This window comes from Bacillus rossius, chromosome 7 (assembly GCF_032445375.1).
Source record: "Bacillus rossius redtenbacheri isolate Brsri chromosome 7, Brsri_v3, whole genome shotgun sequence".
Taxonomy (NCBI): Eukaryota; Metazoa; Arthropoda; class Insecta; order Phasmatodea; family Bacillidae; genus Bacillus; species Bacillus rossius.
In genome coordinates, this window is record NC_086335.1 from 66,322,009 (window position 1) to 66,334,786 (window position 12,778).

General features: G+C 51.5%; 1 protein-coding gene and 1 long non-coding RNA gene across 2 annotated transcripts in view; one reads left to right on the forward strand and one right to left on the reverse strand.

Annotated features, from left to right (window-relative positions):
• Positions 1-12,778, reverse strand: part of LOC134534255 (uncharacterized) — a 241,122-nt gene that overhangs the window by 72,738 nt on the left and 155,606 nt on the right. The gene's annotated exons all lie outside the window — the stretch shown is intronic.
• LOC134534253 (thyrotroph embryonic factor) overlaps positions 7,438-12,778 on the forward strand; it is a 207,966-nt gene continuing 202,625 nt past the window's right edge. The window contains exon 1 of the mRNA XM_063372546.1: positions 7,438-7,699. Coding sequence (XP_063228616.1) covers positions 7,615-7,699 — 85 coding nt within the window. The 5' untranslated portion in view covers positions 7,438-7,614. The remainder of the gene's footprint in view (positions 7,700-12,778) is intronic.

Here is a 12,778-nt window from a genome sequence, read left to right on the forward strand (position 1 = left end):
CAGGCCCGCACGTAGCGTCTTACTTCTGCCGCGTCGCCAGGCCAGCGGAACGTCCGTCTGACCTCACGCAGCGTCTGCTCCGCGCCCGGGTGTCCCGCCAGGGGGTGGTCATGCAGGTAGCTCAGGACCCAGCGCCTGGCCTCGGGCGGCACGTGGGTCCGCCACCCGCTCGACCTGTGAGCCCCCCTGGTCTGGAGCACCCCGTTCAGGCTCCGGCAGCCCGGTATCACCCCCTCCCCACACTCTGTCAGTCGGGTCCGGGTGTCGGGGTCCCGGAGTTGCGCCGCGTGGACCCACGCCAGCAGGTCAGTCATAGTCTCGGGTCGCGCGTCAGGTGCAGGAGCAGTGGGGCTTGTCAGCGCGTACAACGCGCACGGTCGCGGCACCGAGTCCTCTACCCCGCGCTCACGCTCAGGGAGGAGCACTTCCTCCCAGCCCTGGTCGTCGTGGAACTCATTCTCAGGGTCCGGATTCCGGGACAACTCGTCGGCCAACTGATTTTCACGTCCAGGAATGTGCTCGACCGTGAACGAGAATTCCTGGATCAGCATGGCCCACCGAGTGAACTTAGACTTCCGGCCCTGAGCGGAGTCCAACCAGCGGAGGCATTGGCTGTCGGTTCTCAGCGTGAATGAGCGGCCCTCGACGTGGTGACGGTACCTCTGTAGGGCCCAGACCACCGCAAGGCACTCTTGCTCATTCACGTGATACTTCCGCTCAGCCTGCCCAAACTTGGCGCTGGCGTACTCGATCACGCGCCTCTCGCCCCGGTCATCCATCTGGTACAACACCGCCCCCATCCCCTCCTGACTCGCATCCGTCTGGATGAAGATGGGGCGGCTGGGCACCAGGCGTGAGAGCGTGTGACAGTTCCTGAACCGGCGCTTCACCTGTCGCAAGGCCTCGTCCGCGGCGGGGGTCCACCGGAACTTAGTCTTCGGCGACAGTAGGTCCGTCATCGGGGCCGTCACCGTGGCGAAGTCGGGGACGAAGGACCGCAGCCAGTTGAGCAGCCCCAGCAGCTTCTGGAGCTGCTTCCTGGTCTTCGGTGCCCCCTTTCCCTCTATTAGCTCCAACTGCTCAGGTCGGGGGCGGCACCCCTCCGCCGTCACTATGTGTCCTAGGAACTCTATTTCCGTGGCCCCAATGTGGCATTTCTTTGGGGCGCACGTCAGTCCGTGTCTGGCCATACGTTCTAGCACCAATGCCAGATGGTGCGCGTGTTCCTCCCACGTCCTGGACCAGATGATAACGTCGTCCAGATAGGCACTGGCGAACTCACCAATGTACCCATCCAGAACACGTACCATCAGGGCCTGGAACGTGGCAGGGGCGTCCATGAGACCAAACGGCATGGCGCAGAACTGGTAACGTCGACCGTCTGGTGCCGTAAACGCCGTCTTAGGGCGGTCCTCCAGACATACCGGCACCTGCCAGTAGCCTGATTTTAAGTCTAGTGTCGTGAAAATAGTGGCGTCCCCCAGTCCTGCCAGTGCGTCTGTGATATTGATCTGCGGGGGCGGGGCGGGAATGGTCAGTTTGTTTATCGCCTTGAAGTTTACGCAAAAGCGTAGACTTCCGTCTTTCTTGGTGGCCAGCACCACCCGTGAGTTATACGGGGAGGTGCTGGGTTCCACTACCCCGTCACGTAACATCTCGTCAATTTGAGTCTGTATGGCCTCCCGTTCCCGGATGCCAAATCCGTATACCTTCTCAAAGGGAGGGCGGTGCGGTACCATCGGTATCCGGTGTTCCGTCACGTTTGTCCGTCGTAGCCGGTCCGCGGCCGCAAATACCTGTGCCTGAGAGGTGAGGACATGGTTGATGACATCGACGTACTCCTCTGGAACACCGTGCTGAAGGTCTTCTAGGCGAATGACTGACTGAGGGGGACTGGGGGGAACCTGGTGCACGCCGTACACCGTCCAGCGCCCCTGGGTGCCGAAGTGCATCCGGCCAGCTCGTACTTCCACGGTGGCGTCGACCTCGTGCAGCCATGGGACCCCCAGAATCAGCCCCTCGCGGAGCTCGGGGACCACCCAGGCCTCGACGTGGCTAACGTGACCAACGATGCTCATTGTTACCTGAGTGATGCCCCCTGCTGCAACGACGGCATCCCTGGTGGCCAGCTGCACCAGCTCCCTCCGCGGTGTCACTGCCTCCGCTCCCACCAGGTGGGCCGCGATGTAGGTTCGGCTGGCGGCGGTGTCCACCAGGGCCAGCATCTCCCGCCCGTTAGCGCGGACAGGAATTCGCAGCAGCTCCGGCTCCTCGGGGCCGACCTGCCCCAGCTGTGCAGTCGTCTGTCCCCCACCGCCCCCGGCCACCTGGCCGTCCGGGCGTGGGGAACTCGCGGCGAGGTCCGCGGCTCGCTCCGGCGCCGACGTGTTGACGTTCCGGTGGTCCACCTCGTCGACGACAGGTCGACGAGGCGGCTGGTCCGGCCCTGGTATAACCGGCCTCAGGGCCGCGGCGGTGGCGCCGGCAGTCAGCTGTCCCTGCACGGAGATGGCCGGCGGGATGCCTGCGCTGATGCTCTGGTTGTCCGCCCCGTCGACGGCGTATCGACGAGGCGGCTGGTCCGGCCCTGGTATACCCGGCCTCAGGGCCGCGGTGGTGGCGCCGGCAGTCAGCTGTCCCTGCCCGGAGATGGTCGGCGGGATGCCTGCGCTGATGCTCTGATTGTCCACCCCGTCGACGGCGTGTCGACGAGGCGGCTGGTCCGGCCCTGGTACACCCGGCCTCAGGGCCGCGGTGGTGGCGCCGGCAGTCAGCTGTCCCTGCCCGGAGATGGCCGGCGGGACGCCTGCGCTGATGCTCTGTTTGTCCACCCCGTCGACGGCGTGTCGACGAGGCGGCTGGTCCGGCCCTGGTATAACCGGCCTCAGGGCCGCGGTGGTGGCGCCGGCAGTCAGCTGTCCCTGCCCGGAGATGGCCGGCGGGACGCCTGCGCTGATGCTCTGATTGTCCACCCCGTCGACGGCGTGTCGACGAGGCGGCTGGTCCGGCCCTGGTATAACCGGCCTCAGGGCCGCGGTGGTGGCGCCGGCAGTCAGCTGTCCCTGCACGGAGATGGCCGGCGGGATGCCTGCGCTGACGCTCTGGTTGTCCACCCCGTCGACGGCGTATCGACGAGGCGGCTGGTCCGGCCCTGGTATACCCGGCCTCAGGGCCGCGGTGGTGGCGCCGGCAGTCAGCTGTCCCCGCAGTTGCCTCGGCATGGGGACAGCTGATGAGGAGTAGTCCCGTTGTCCCCTGCTTCCCGGCGGCATACAGGACGTTAGTGCGGTAGGCGCCGGTGGTGGTCGACGTGTTCTGTCAGTTACTGGGACTGCCGGTGGCTGGCGGGCCGGGGAGCGGCACCCAGTTGTCCCTCCGCCCCCGGTCCTGCGTTTCCCGCCTGCGACGTGTTGCCTTCGCGCGCCTCCTCCCACGCGGCTCTGGTGGGGCAGAGGCGATGCCAATGGTACGCGTCCGGGCAAAAACGGCATCGCGGCGGACGTTCGTCCCTCTCTCTCGTATCTGTCCGCTCGTGACGTCCTCCTCCTGTCGCAGCTGGTTCCGGGCGTTCCCTGGTGCCACCGCGGTCTGTTGTCCTGCGCGGTCCCGCGCCGCCGGCGTAGCTCACCACGGTCAAGTCACTGTCCGTGACCTCTGTGACGGTGACCCCTCGCGGCCCCGAGCGAGCACGGGGAGCTCTCGCGCCCCTGAGTGCCGTCCTCCACTGCGACATGTCACGTTCGATCACGCGGGCGAGGGCCACGAACTCCTCCGTGTCACGACCAGCAGCCGTCCTCATGAAGGGGCGAAACTCTGGCAGCAATTGTTCGACAATGGTTGGCAACGCCGCACTCACGTCCCCACTTGTCCCCAATCGGCGGAACATGCGTAACTTCTCGTAAATGAACTGCTCTGCACTCTCGTCCTCCTCCTGGTTTCGGCAATAAAATGTCCGCAAACACATTGCCCGCGCCTGATCGTTATCAAACCTAGTTTTGACTTGGCGCACAAAATGTCCCCACTCGGTATCAAAACTCCCGGCCATTGACCACCAGTTCCTTGCCTCGCCGCGGAGCTGTCCCGCCACTCGCGGCGTCCACTCCGCCCGTCGCACTTCGTACAGTTTTAGGAGGTGTTCACACTCCCGCAAAAACTCCCGCGGGTCCTCGTTGTCTTTCCCCGCAAACTCTGGCAACTCAAACTGCGTGCTCACGTACCGCACTACCGGCCCATCTGCGTCCGCGTGCCTGTCCCCCTGTTCCCGTTTACTGTCCTCAACTGTGCTGTCCGTGCTGTTTGCGCCCTCGGCCGCGCCGCCGGACCCGCAAACCTCGTTTTTTACGTCCATTTTCGCGGAGTCTCCCTCCTCACACAAGTCCGTTTCGAAACTGATTAGATCGTATCTTTCTTGTCCCGCCTGTTTCCACGCCATCCTGTCCTCCTGTGCTACTGATCCGCGGATCGTGAACACAATCTCCCCCAGTAATACAATACGATCCTCCCCAGCGCGTTATCTTCAGTCCGGGATACCGCTGCACCGCCGTCTTGTATTTCTGTCCCCCACGACGCGCTATCTCTCGCCGAAACGTCTCGTGTTCGCGCCGTTCCCGCGCTGCGTTATCTCCCGCCGGCGCGCCGGCGCGACGTCTCGAATTCGAGCCGCTCCCACGCCGCGCAGCCGCACCTGCTTCCGTTCTGTCCTGCACCTGCGCGCTTGCGTGCGCTTGCGTGCGCTTGCGTGCGCTTGCGTATGCTTACGGCCACACTAGTTGGGCGCCAAATGACGTCCCTCGGCTTCAGGTCCCCGTTTTCCCGTTGAAATAAATGTCCTGTTATGCCCGTACTGCCCTCGTCGGAGAGGTGTGGGTCCAGGCCAACGTGGCCGGGACCGGGAAAGGCGGGACCTGGAGGGAGAGTGAAGTGATTGCGAGGAATGTTGGAAGGTTGTCGCAAGCAGAACACGGCATTAACGAATTTCACGAGCCGTCTTTTATTAACGCTTATAAAGTCCTGCCGCAGCCTGGCGGAACCGTCGCGGAACAAGTGCCCTACCACGGCGACACGGACTCCCTGATGACGGGGCGGTTCTCAAATACGTTTCGGCGCGAATCGTAAAGTTTATCAATGCTAGGCTGACCCAGTGAGAAAGGGCCCGAAGACGGAACGCTGTACATACGCGGCCCGTTACGTAATGTGCCGTGGACGGCGAAAAGTTCAGAGACTCGTAGCACCACGTTCGCGTTGTAGAAACTGCCCGCTAGACACGTCTCCCGATGACTCGTAAGTTAACAATGCTAAGCTGATTCGCGGTGGCAGCTCAGCTGCCGTGACCGACTGCGGACTGAGCGAACGTTCAATCCCGAGCGCAACGTGCGCGGCTCGCGGAGCAACGAACACGTCTGTCTCCGCTCGAGACCAGGACGCGACTGCCTCTCCCCGCTCGCCCGCGGGCCGGCGCCCGCGGGTGGCGGGGAGGGAGGGGAAAATCGGCCGGCGTGGGAGAGAGCTCCGTCCCGCGGCGCGCCAGGCTGCAATTACATACTACGGCGAAACACTTCAGAAAAAGTTATTGAATTATTTACAAAGACATACACGAGACATTAATTACACAGCGAACTTGCACAATGAATAATAAATAAAATAAGTTAATTACACACATTCAAATCCCTTAATCGTTTACAAATATATACACACTGAAATAAAAGATAAAGTCACATAGAAAAAAACACTCGTTGGCATGCTAGGGCGCACGCGGGTGCGTCCCTGGCCGTCGCACACACTGGGGTTCACTGGGGGGGAAAATAGGCCCCCTCAGGCCCGCGTCGGTGGCCAGGTACGGCCTCTGTATCTGGGAGGGTACGACGACTGTCGTCAGTATATGCTCACCATTTTTTTTTTTTCGTTCTATCTCATTGTATAAACCGGTGTGGCATCAAATTTTGCGGTCGATTAGGATAGGTTAGCTACATTATAAATACTTTAAAACATTGTGGAAGGTTGGTTATATTAGGTAAGTATAGCTACATTAAAAATACTGTAAAATCATTTTATGGTTGCTTTGCAAATAACTTTTTAATATGTAGCTATCCAGGGCTAGGAAACCGTTTACATGATTTCACAGTATCTTTAATGTAGCTATCCTAACCAAATCAACCGTCCACAATGTTTTGAAGTATTTATAATGTAGCTAACCTAACCTTTTTCAATGAACAAAAAAAAAAACCGAAGATGCACGATCGGACGTTTGGCTCTCTCGTCCGTGAAAAGAAGGCTTGCCGACGTGAGTATTCGGGTCTGTGCAATATAGAATGTACATCATAGGCTTCCCTAGGGGAAACCGTTCTATGTTATGTTGTGGGGGAATATCGGGGTGGTTTTGATTAACATCGTCGGTCGAGCCTGTAGGACACCACCATGTGGAAAGGGCGAAGGGCACACGGACCTGGCGGAGATTCCAGGTAACAGTGTCGTGACGTGTCCCATGTGCTGTGGCTGCGAGACGGTAATTTCCCCCAGTACGTTCTACTGCTATCAGCGTCGGGCTCGCTACTTTACATCGGGCTCTTTTAAGCGTCCCCACACCTCAACCCTTCAAAAGATACGCTTTAAAAGCGGTATATCCGAATACATAGAGTCGCGTCCATAGCACAAACATCCCTACATCCCTTAGCAAATGCAGTCACAATGTAGAGAACTTAACTTATTGTGGATGTTATAAATGTTAGCGATTCAAATAAAAAGTTTATCAATTTCAAAAAATTAAAAATACTTAAATGAGCATTAAATACCCCAATAATTAAAAAAAAAAAAAGCGTAATAAATAAATGACAATTTTTTTTCAACTACATTAACTATTTCATTCAATCATGCATTGATAGTTGGTGGTCAGCACAACTTATTGTTAACTAAGAGGTTATGGGTTAAGTCCCGTCTATTGGTTTCCTTCTAAATAGGTACTAATATACTCTTAGTTCTAAGACATCTTTATTAAAGACTGGCTCACACAATCCTCACTGGGAGCAAAATCAAATGTTAGTACTTCTTTTGATGAGGCTGCGAGATTATTGCTTAGATTTTTTCTACTTTGCGCTAGGGTCTTATCCCGCGAGTGTGAGGAATCCTGACCATTAGACAAAGTCCGGAGAATCCAGTGAAATTATTATAATAGATGTATTGCTTCAATAAAAGTAGATGGTATCGAGCGTTTCTTGTCTTGTATTGATTATTTGTGACCGCGAATTTCTTTTGAACATAAAGAATGCGCAACATTAGGCTTGGCTGCAATGCTGTCTGCTGCCCCGACAGGCCGGCCAGCTGTAGCCACCAGCTGTGTCCTTGAGTTACTTTTCGCCGCTGGCCTGGCGCTGCACTCTGGCGTCGCGTTGTGTAACTAAGCGGCCAGTTTGACGCCGTCATAATTGTTTCTCTCTCCACGAGAGACCACTAGTTGCCGAGGTTGTCGCCGCTCCGCCGTTCGACTATTTCCGTAAATTCGTGTGTGTGGTTCGCGACCCAGCGCTGGTGCGGTGCGTGAATGTTGCTGATTTGAAGGTGTTCTCTTTTTTGAACGCGGGACTATTTTCGTGGGAAACCGTAACCGCGCCAAACTTTGCAATGAGTGACAAGGAGTCGGAGCCAACATTCGTTCAAACCAGCCTGAAATTACTGCTGGAGCAGTCAAGTTTGTTCCCGCAAATTGGTAAGTGATAATCTTTTTTTTCCTCGTCGTACTTTTTTTATTTATCGTTGTTGTGAGTGATGCGCATTAAAAAAAAGTTTTTTTTTTTCCAGTACTGTTATGCCCTTGTAATTGTTGCTAACGCTACGCAGTCTTCGTGAAGTTCGTTTGGATTGAAACCTCATACAAGTTCTTTTGTTTAACCGTAGTGACCGTGAAAACGATGGTATAAAGTAGAAATTAAAATTAAAGAGGGACAAGTAAACGTGTTAAAACAACTTTTGCCATGATTCTTTCTAAAGACTGGCGATGTTGTGTGTTACGTCTGAGCTTACGTAACAGTTTGTCGTAAGTCCAGCATGTGTGTTTTGGTGCGAGTGGTAGTTGTGACGCAATTTCTGGACATGCAAAGGTGGCCTGGCAGTGCAACAGCCGTAGGTCAAGATGCCATAGCCTAGCCGTTGGTATTGTAAATGCAACTGTTGTAGCTATGCCGGCGACGATAAAAATTTAAATTATTACAGTGGATTGTGTGTGTCTGTTCACTAGTCCTTTGGCTATCAATATTACCATATATAAATTTAAGATATTTTGAAGAAATAAATAAATCATTATTTCTCTAAATAAAAATATGTTTATAGAGTATTGTTTTGATTTCCCGCTCTCACATTGGGTTTATTTAAATATGCTAGTTTGTAATTTTTCGGTGTGGTCCTTTTTTTTTATCATGCTCCCTGCTGTCATTGTTACGTAATCGGAGCACACAGCTGTTATCGTACTTAATGCTTATTACATTATATTCCACTAATATATAAATATGAAAGTGTTGATGTTTGTTACTCGATCAAGTTTTAAATATTGGGGCGTATTTGGATAAATTTGGAAATTTTACACATACTAGATTAACACATAGAATACACATAATTACGAAATTCCACTCCTAAGGGAGTGAAAATGGGGTAAACTCGGTTTCAATTTAAAAAAAAAAAATCGTTGGATGTAGGATATAGGTCATGAAGGTGTTATTTCTCTTTATTCGCCAAGCAAAACCTTTAAATTTTTGAGTTATGCAGTTATTCCAAAGGTAAGCCAAGTGGTCTTTACATGCCCAAAACTTAAAGTTTTTTATATGACATCGAGCTATAATAGATTGACATTTTACGTTACCACAATAATGATATATTTCAGTGATTTCAGCCATGAACAAATCTTGGCTTTGCTTCTCTTGGTGCAGAAATTGTGACCCCCCCCCCCCTCCCCCTTCTACCCTACAGCAATAAACCTTCCGGGCATTTTTTTGCATCCGTGTACAACATATGTAACATTTTAAGTTAACTTTTATCAACTCCTGTCCTTAGTGTATCTACCAGTATTTCAGTGTACATTTTATTTCACCTAGGCTACTTACTGTATTTATAGCAATAATATAGTGTTCAACCTTCAGTGGAAGCACGAAGAAAAATCTCGTAGTTTTAATTGTACATTGTTTAAATTACAATATTGAAAAATTATTTGGTTTAGTTCAGAAACTAAACTTTCTTTTACTGTTGTATTACCTAGATCTTATAGATAGTCAAGGTCTATAAAAAAGTTATGATAAGAATATACATATAAATAATTAGGTATTTAAATTAGATTACATTAAGATGCGACATCTGTTCCCACTGCTAATACAACTGAGAGAAAAATGAAGACCTGATGCTCTTCCAAAACATTACTTGGATTCACAAAGTAAGGCAATAATTACGAATGTGCTTAGTTAGGTCAGTAAACTTGGAGATCCCATTTTTTTGGCGAGCATGAATTTCAAGCAGTGTGGATAATTCACAGTTGAAGTGTGTGGTGTTTTTTAGCCCGAGGTCTGTTCAAAGATGTTCCCAACATCCGCCGAAGCTGAAGCACTTTTGTTTATAATTTGAATTTATTTTTATGTTGAATGGGAGATTTATTTTTATTTCACTCGTCTTTGTTTGGTCCCACCTAGCCATAAGAACATTATTTACAAAATTTTCTGAACTTTTTTTTTTTATCCCCTCTTGATGGTAGCTACCCCCTGCCCACTCACCAACATTTCTTTATCCTTCACAGCCCTTGCGCAAGTCTGCCGGATAAACTCACTAGAAACTGAGTAGTAAACTTCCGTTAGTTCGGCACCTTCGGGATTTTGCTGGTGCCCGATCACCAAAAATGCAGGATCAACGGACATGCCTGTTGAGTTGTAGAGCTATGTTGTAGAGCGAATTAGTCTGAAATATGAACGCTCAGTTGCAGAGCAAATACGTCAGTAAATTGGTGTTCGGCTGCAACTACTGTTCAGCATGAACATGAGGATAAAGGTGCCCACCAGTTCGCTCAGTTGGCTTAAGTTATAACATTCCTAGGTGGTGCCGGACCATCAGGCTTTGCGGAATGTTGTATTCCGGACTATCGGAAGTCTTCTAATAGAGATCTCTATTGAAAAATATAAATTGTTGTTGATCAAGAGTAAAAACAAAATATTAGTACTTAGATATTGTATTTTTTTTCCTATTCGCCTTTTATTTCACACTTGTTTTAGACAGCAAATATCTGGTGGCCTTCCTTCTGTAATCCTTTTAACCCGGCGCCCGGCGTAGATATCCGCCCCTTTAAAAAAAAAAAAAAAAAAAAAAAAGAATTCAGCCTCTGTAATCAGTGACTTGCCTCAAGGACGAAGCTAGGGGGGGGGGGGGGGAGGTATATGGGGTCCAGACTCCTTCCCTTCCAGGATTAAAAAGAAAAAAACGCGAAGACATAATATAATTACATCAGCTTAGCTGCATAAGGCTACACGTTACAGAGGAATTATTTTTGAAGGATTGTTGTAATTATGGGCTACAATAATATAGATCCTTCACAATATCGCCCGACATGTCTAGAATCTCCTTTGCTTTTTTTGACGTGACAACGTCTATTAAATCGATGAACGCCGGCTGCACGCACGAAAAAGTGTCCCGTTACGCACATTGTCCCTAACGCTGTGTACCGTTACGCTGATTGTACGCTTGCGCCGCATCTATAGCTCTTCCACTCGATTGGAATAACCATCGATTTGAATTTTTCGAGGCACATTAAACTTGAAACACTCCCTACTTTTCCTATCATCGTCCTATCCTTAACAGAATAACACATATTGGAAGAAGTTAAATAGCAAACATGTATAAAAGTTATAGTTAAAATAATCTCTTCGTTAAAGTAATAAACATATTTGAATTAATGAGCGCAAATAAAAGTAAATTTATCAATTAAATTGTATATTTCATTTTACTCATTCTTTGTATCCATACAAAATATTGATAAATCAATAAAAATGATACAATTTTATTCATAAAAGTATGCAATAATTTCATCAATGTTTTGTTATGACGTTGTCACGTTAAAATATCGTCCTTAAACCGACTTTACAGACAACCAATTTTTTTTAAAGTAGGTTTGGTTTTTTGTGCATGTACCCCGTGCATGACAGTTTTCCTCGCCAGTCATCCCGCGGCGATTTTGCGACACGGAGAACGCGGAGCGCTGTTTGCCGGTGACTCAGGTTTGACTCAGATAAGCTATCGGTTATCATCTGCGTCAGTCACATGGCCAGCGCTTATCACGCCAGACGACCGATCAAAGACCGTCCCCTGTCGTGCGAAACGAGTACCTAGTTCCCCCCGGGAAAACGAATACTATAGTAAAATAATTCTTACGAGAGGGGAAAACGGGTTCGTGAGGTTAGCACAATTAATTTTATACAGTTTTATTCGCTGCTAATATTTATGTTACTGATTAAATCATCGCACTTAAAAATGTTTAATTTGTTCATTAATCACTACAGGTATATGTCCAGTCCTCACCGGAGCTAGGCTCGACAGTGGTTCGCCCCCTTACCTCGCGCTTGTCCACACACACACAGTCCTCGCGCCACTCAGTCGCACTCGTGCGGTCTCGTCGCGCCACTCACAGAACTCGCACTTTAGGAACTCTCTCGCGGTAGGCCGGCGTCGCCGCTTTTATACCAGTCGGCCGTCTTTCTGGAATGGACTGCAGTGGCTGCTGATAAGGGCGTCGCCAGCCGATGGCCTAGGGGGGGGGGGGGGGGGCAAGTTGAGGGAAAAGTATGTAATTTTTTTTGCATTTGGCTACATTATTTTATAACTCTAAGGCTCTAGGGGGGGGGGGGCAACTGACCCCTTACCCCCCCCCCCCCCACCGTGGCGACGCCCTTGGCTGGTGACGTGTCGCTTCATCCCGGGCAGACCCGCCGCACCGAAGCATCCAGAAACGCGTCGGAGTCCACGTCCTTCCACGCGGCGGCCTCTGAAAAGCCCGCCGAATTCCCAAGCCACAAAGGGTCGGTAACAATAGCTCTAGGAATGACGGTGCGCGGGGAGGGTGGGGGTGAATCGGGGGAGTCTTGTAATCCGGAAAGGCACGTGAGGCACGCCTTACGTCATTGGACGGCGCGTCACCGCCTGGTCCGGCTGACCCCCCGCCACGAGCCCAGCCTCGATTTCTTTTTCTTTTTTCTTAATTTAAATTGAAACTAAGTGTGTTGGGGAGGGTTCCGGGTTAGGGAGGGAGACTAAGTGCGTCTCAGGCCGAAGCCCATACGCTCTAATCATGCAGGATGTTAGCCATGCAGGAGGGGTAGCATGCATCATGTGCCAGGAGGGGGGGGGGGATTGGCCAGCCATGGCAGCGATTGGCGCCATGACTAACTCCCCTCACGGACTATACTAGACTAAAACTAGATAAGTTGAGCCCATGTAAAACCTTCATCGACACAGGGAAAACCCTGGGGCTCTGACATGCGGGATGCAAAAGTTTCATGCATTAAAATCAAGCAGGAGGCTTACGGGAAACAGAAGGAGGGATCTGGAAGAAGAGTAGAAAAGAGTCTACCATGCGGGGGGTTGGGGGCTTGGACATTGCTGTCCGCATTGGCTTGGGTGGCACTGGTTGTTTCGGGGGCGACTCTAGTCGTTTCTCGCCGGGCTGCCAGCCAGCCCAACCCACCTCTGGTACGCTCGTAACAATATCTTTAATCCGGCACTTATGGAATCACGGCCGTGCCGGATTATCGAACGTCGGTATAAT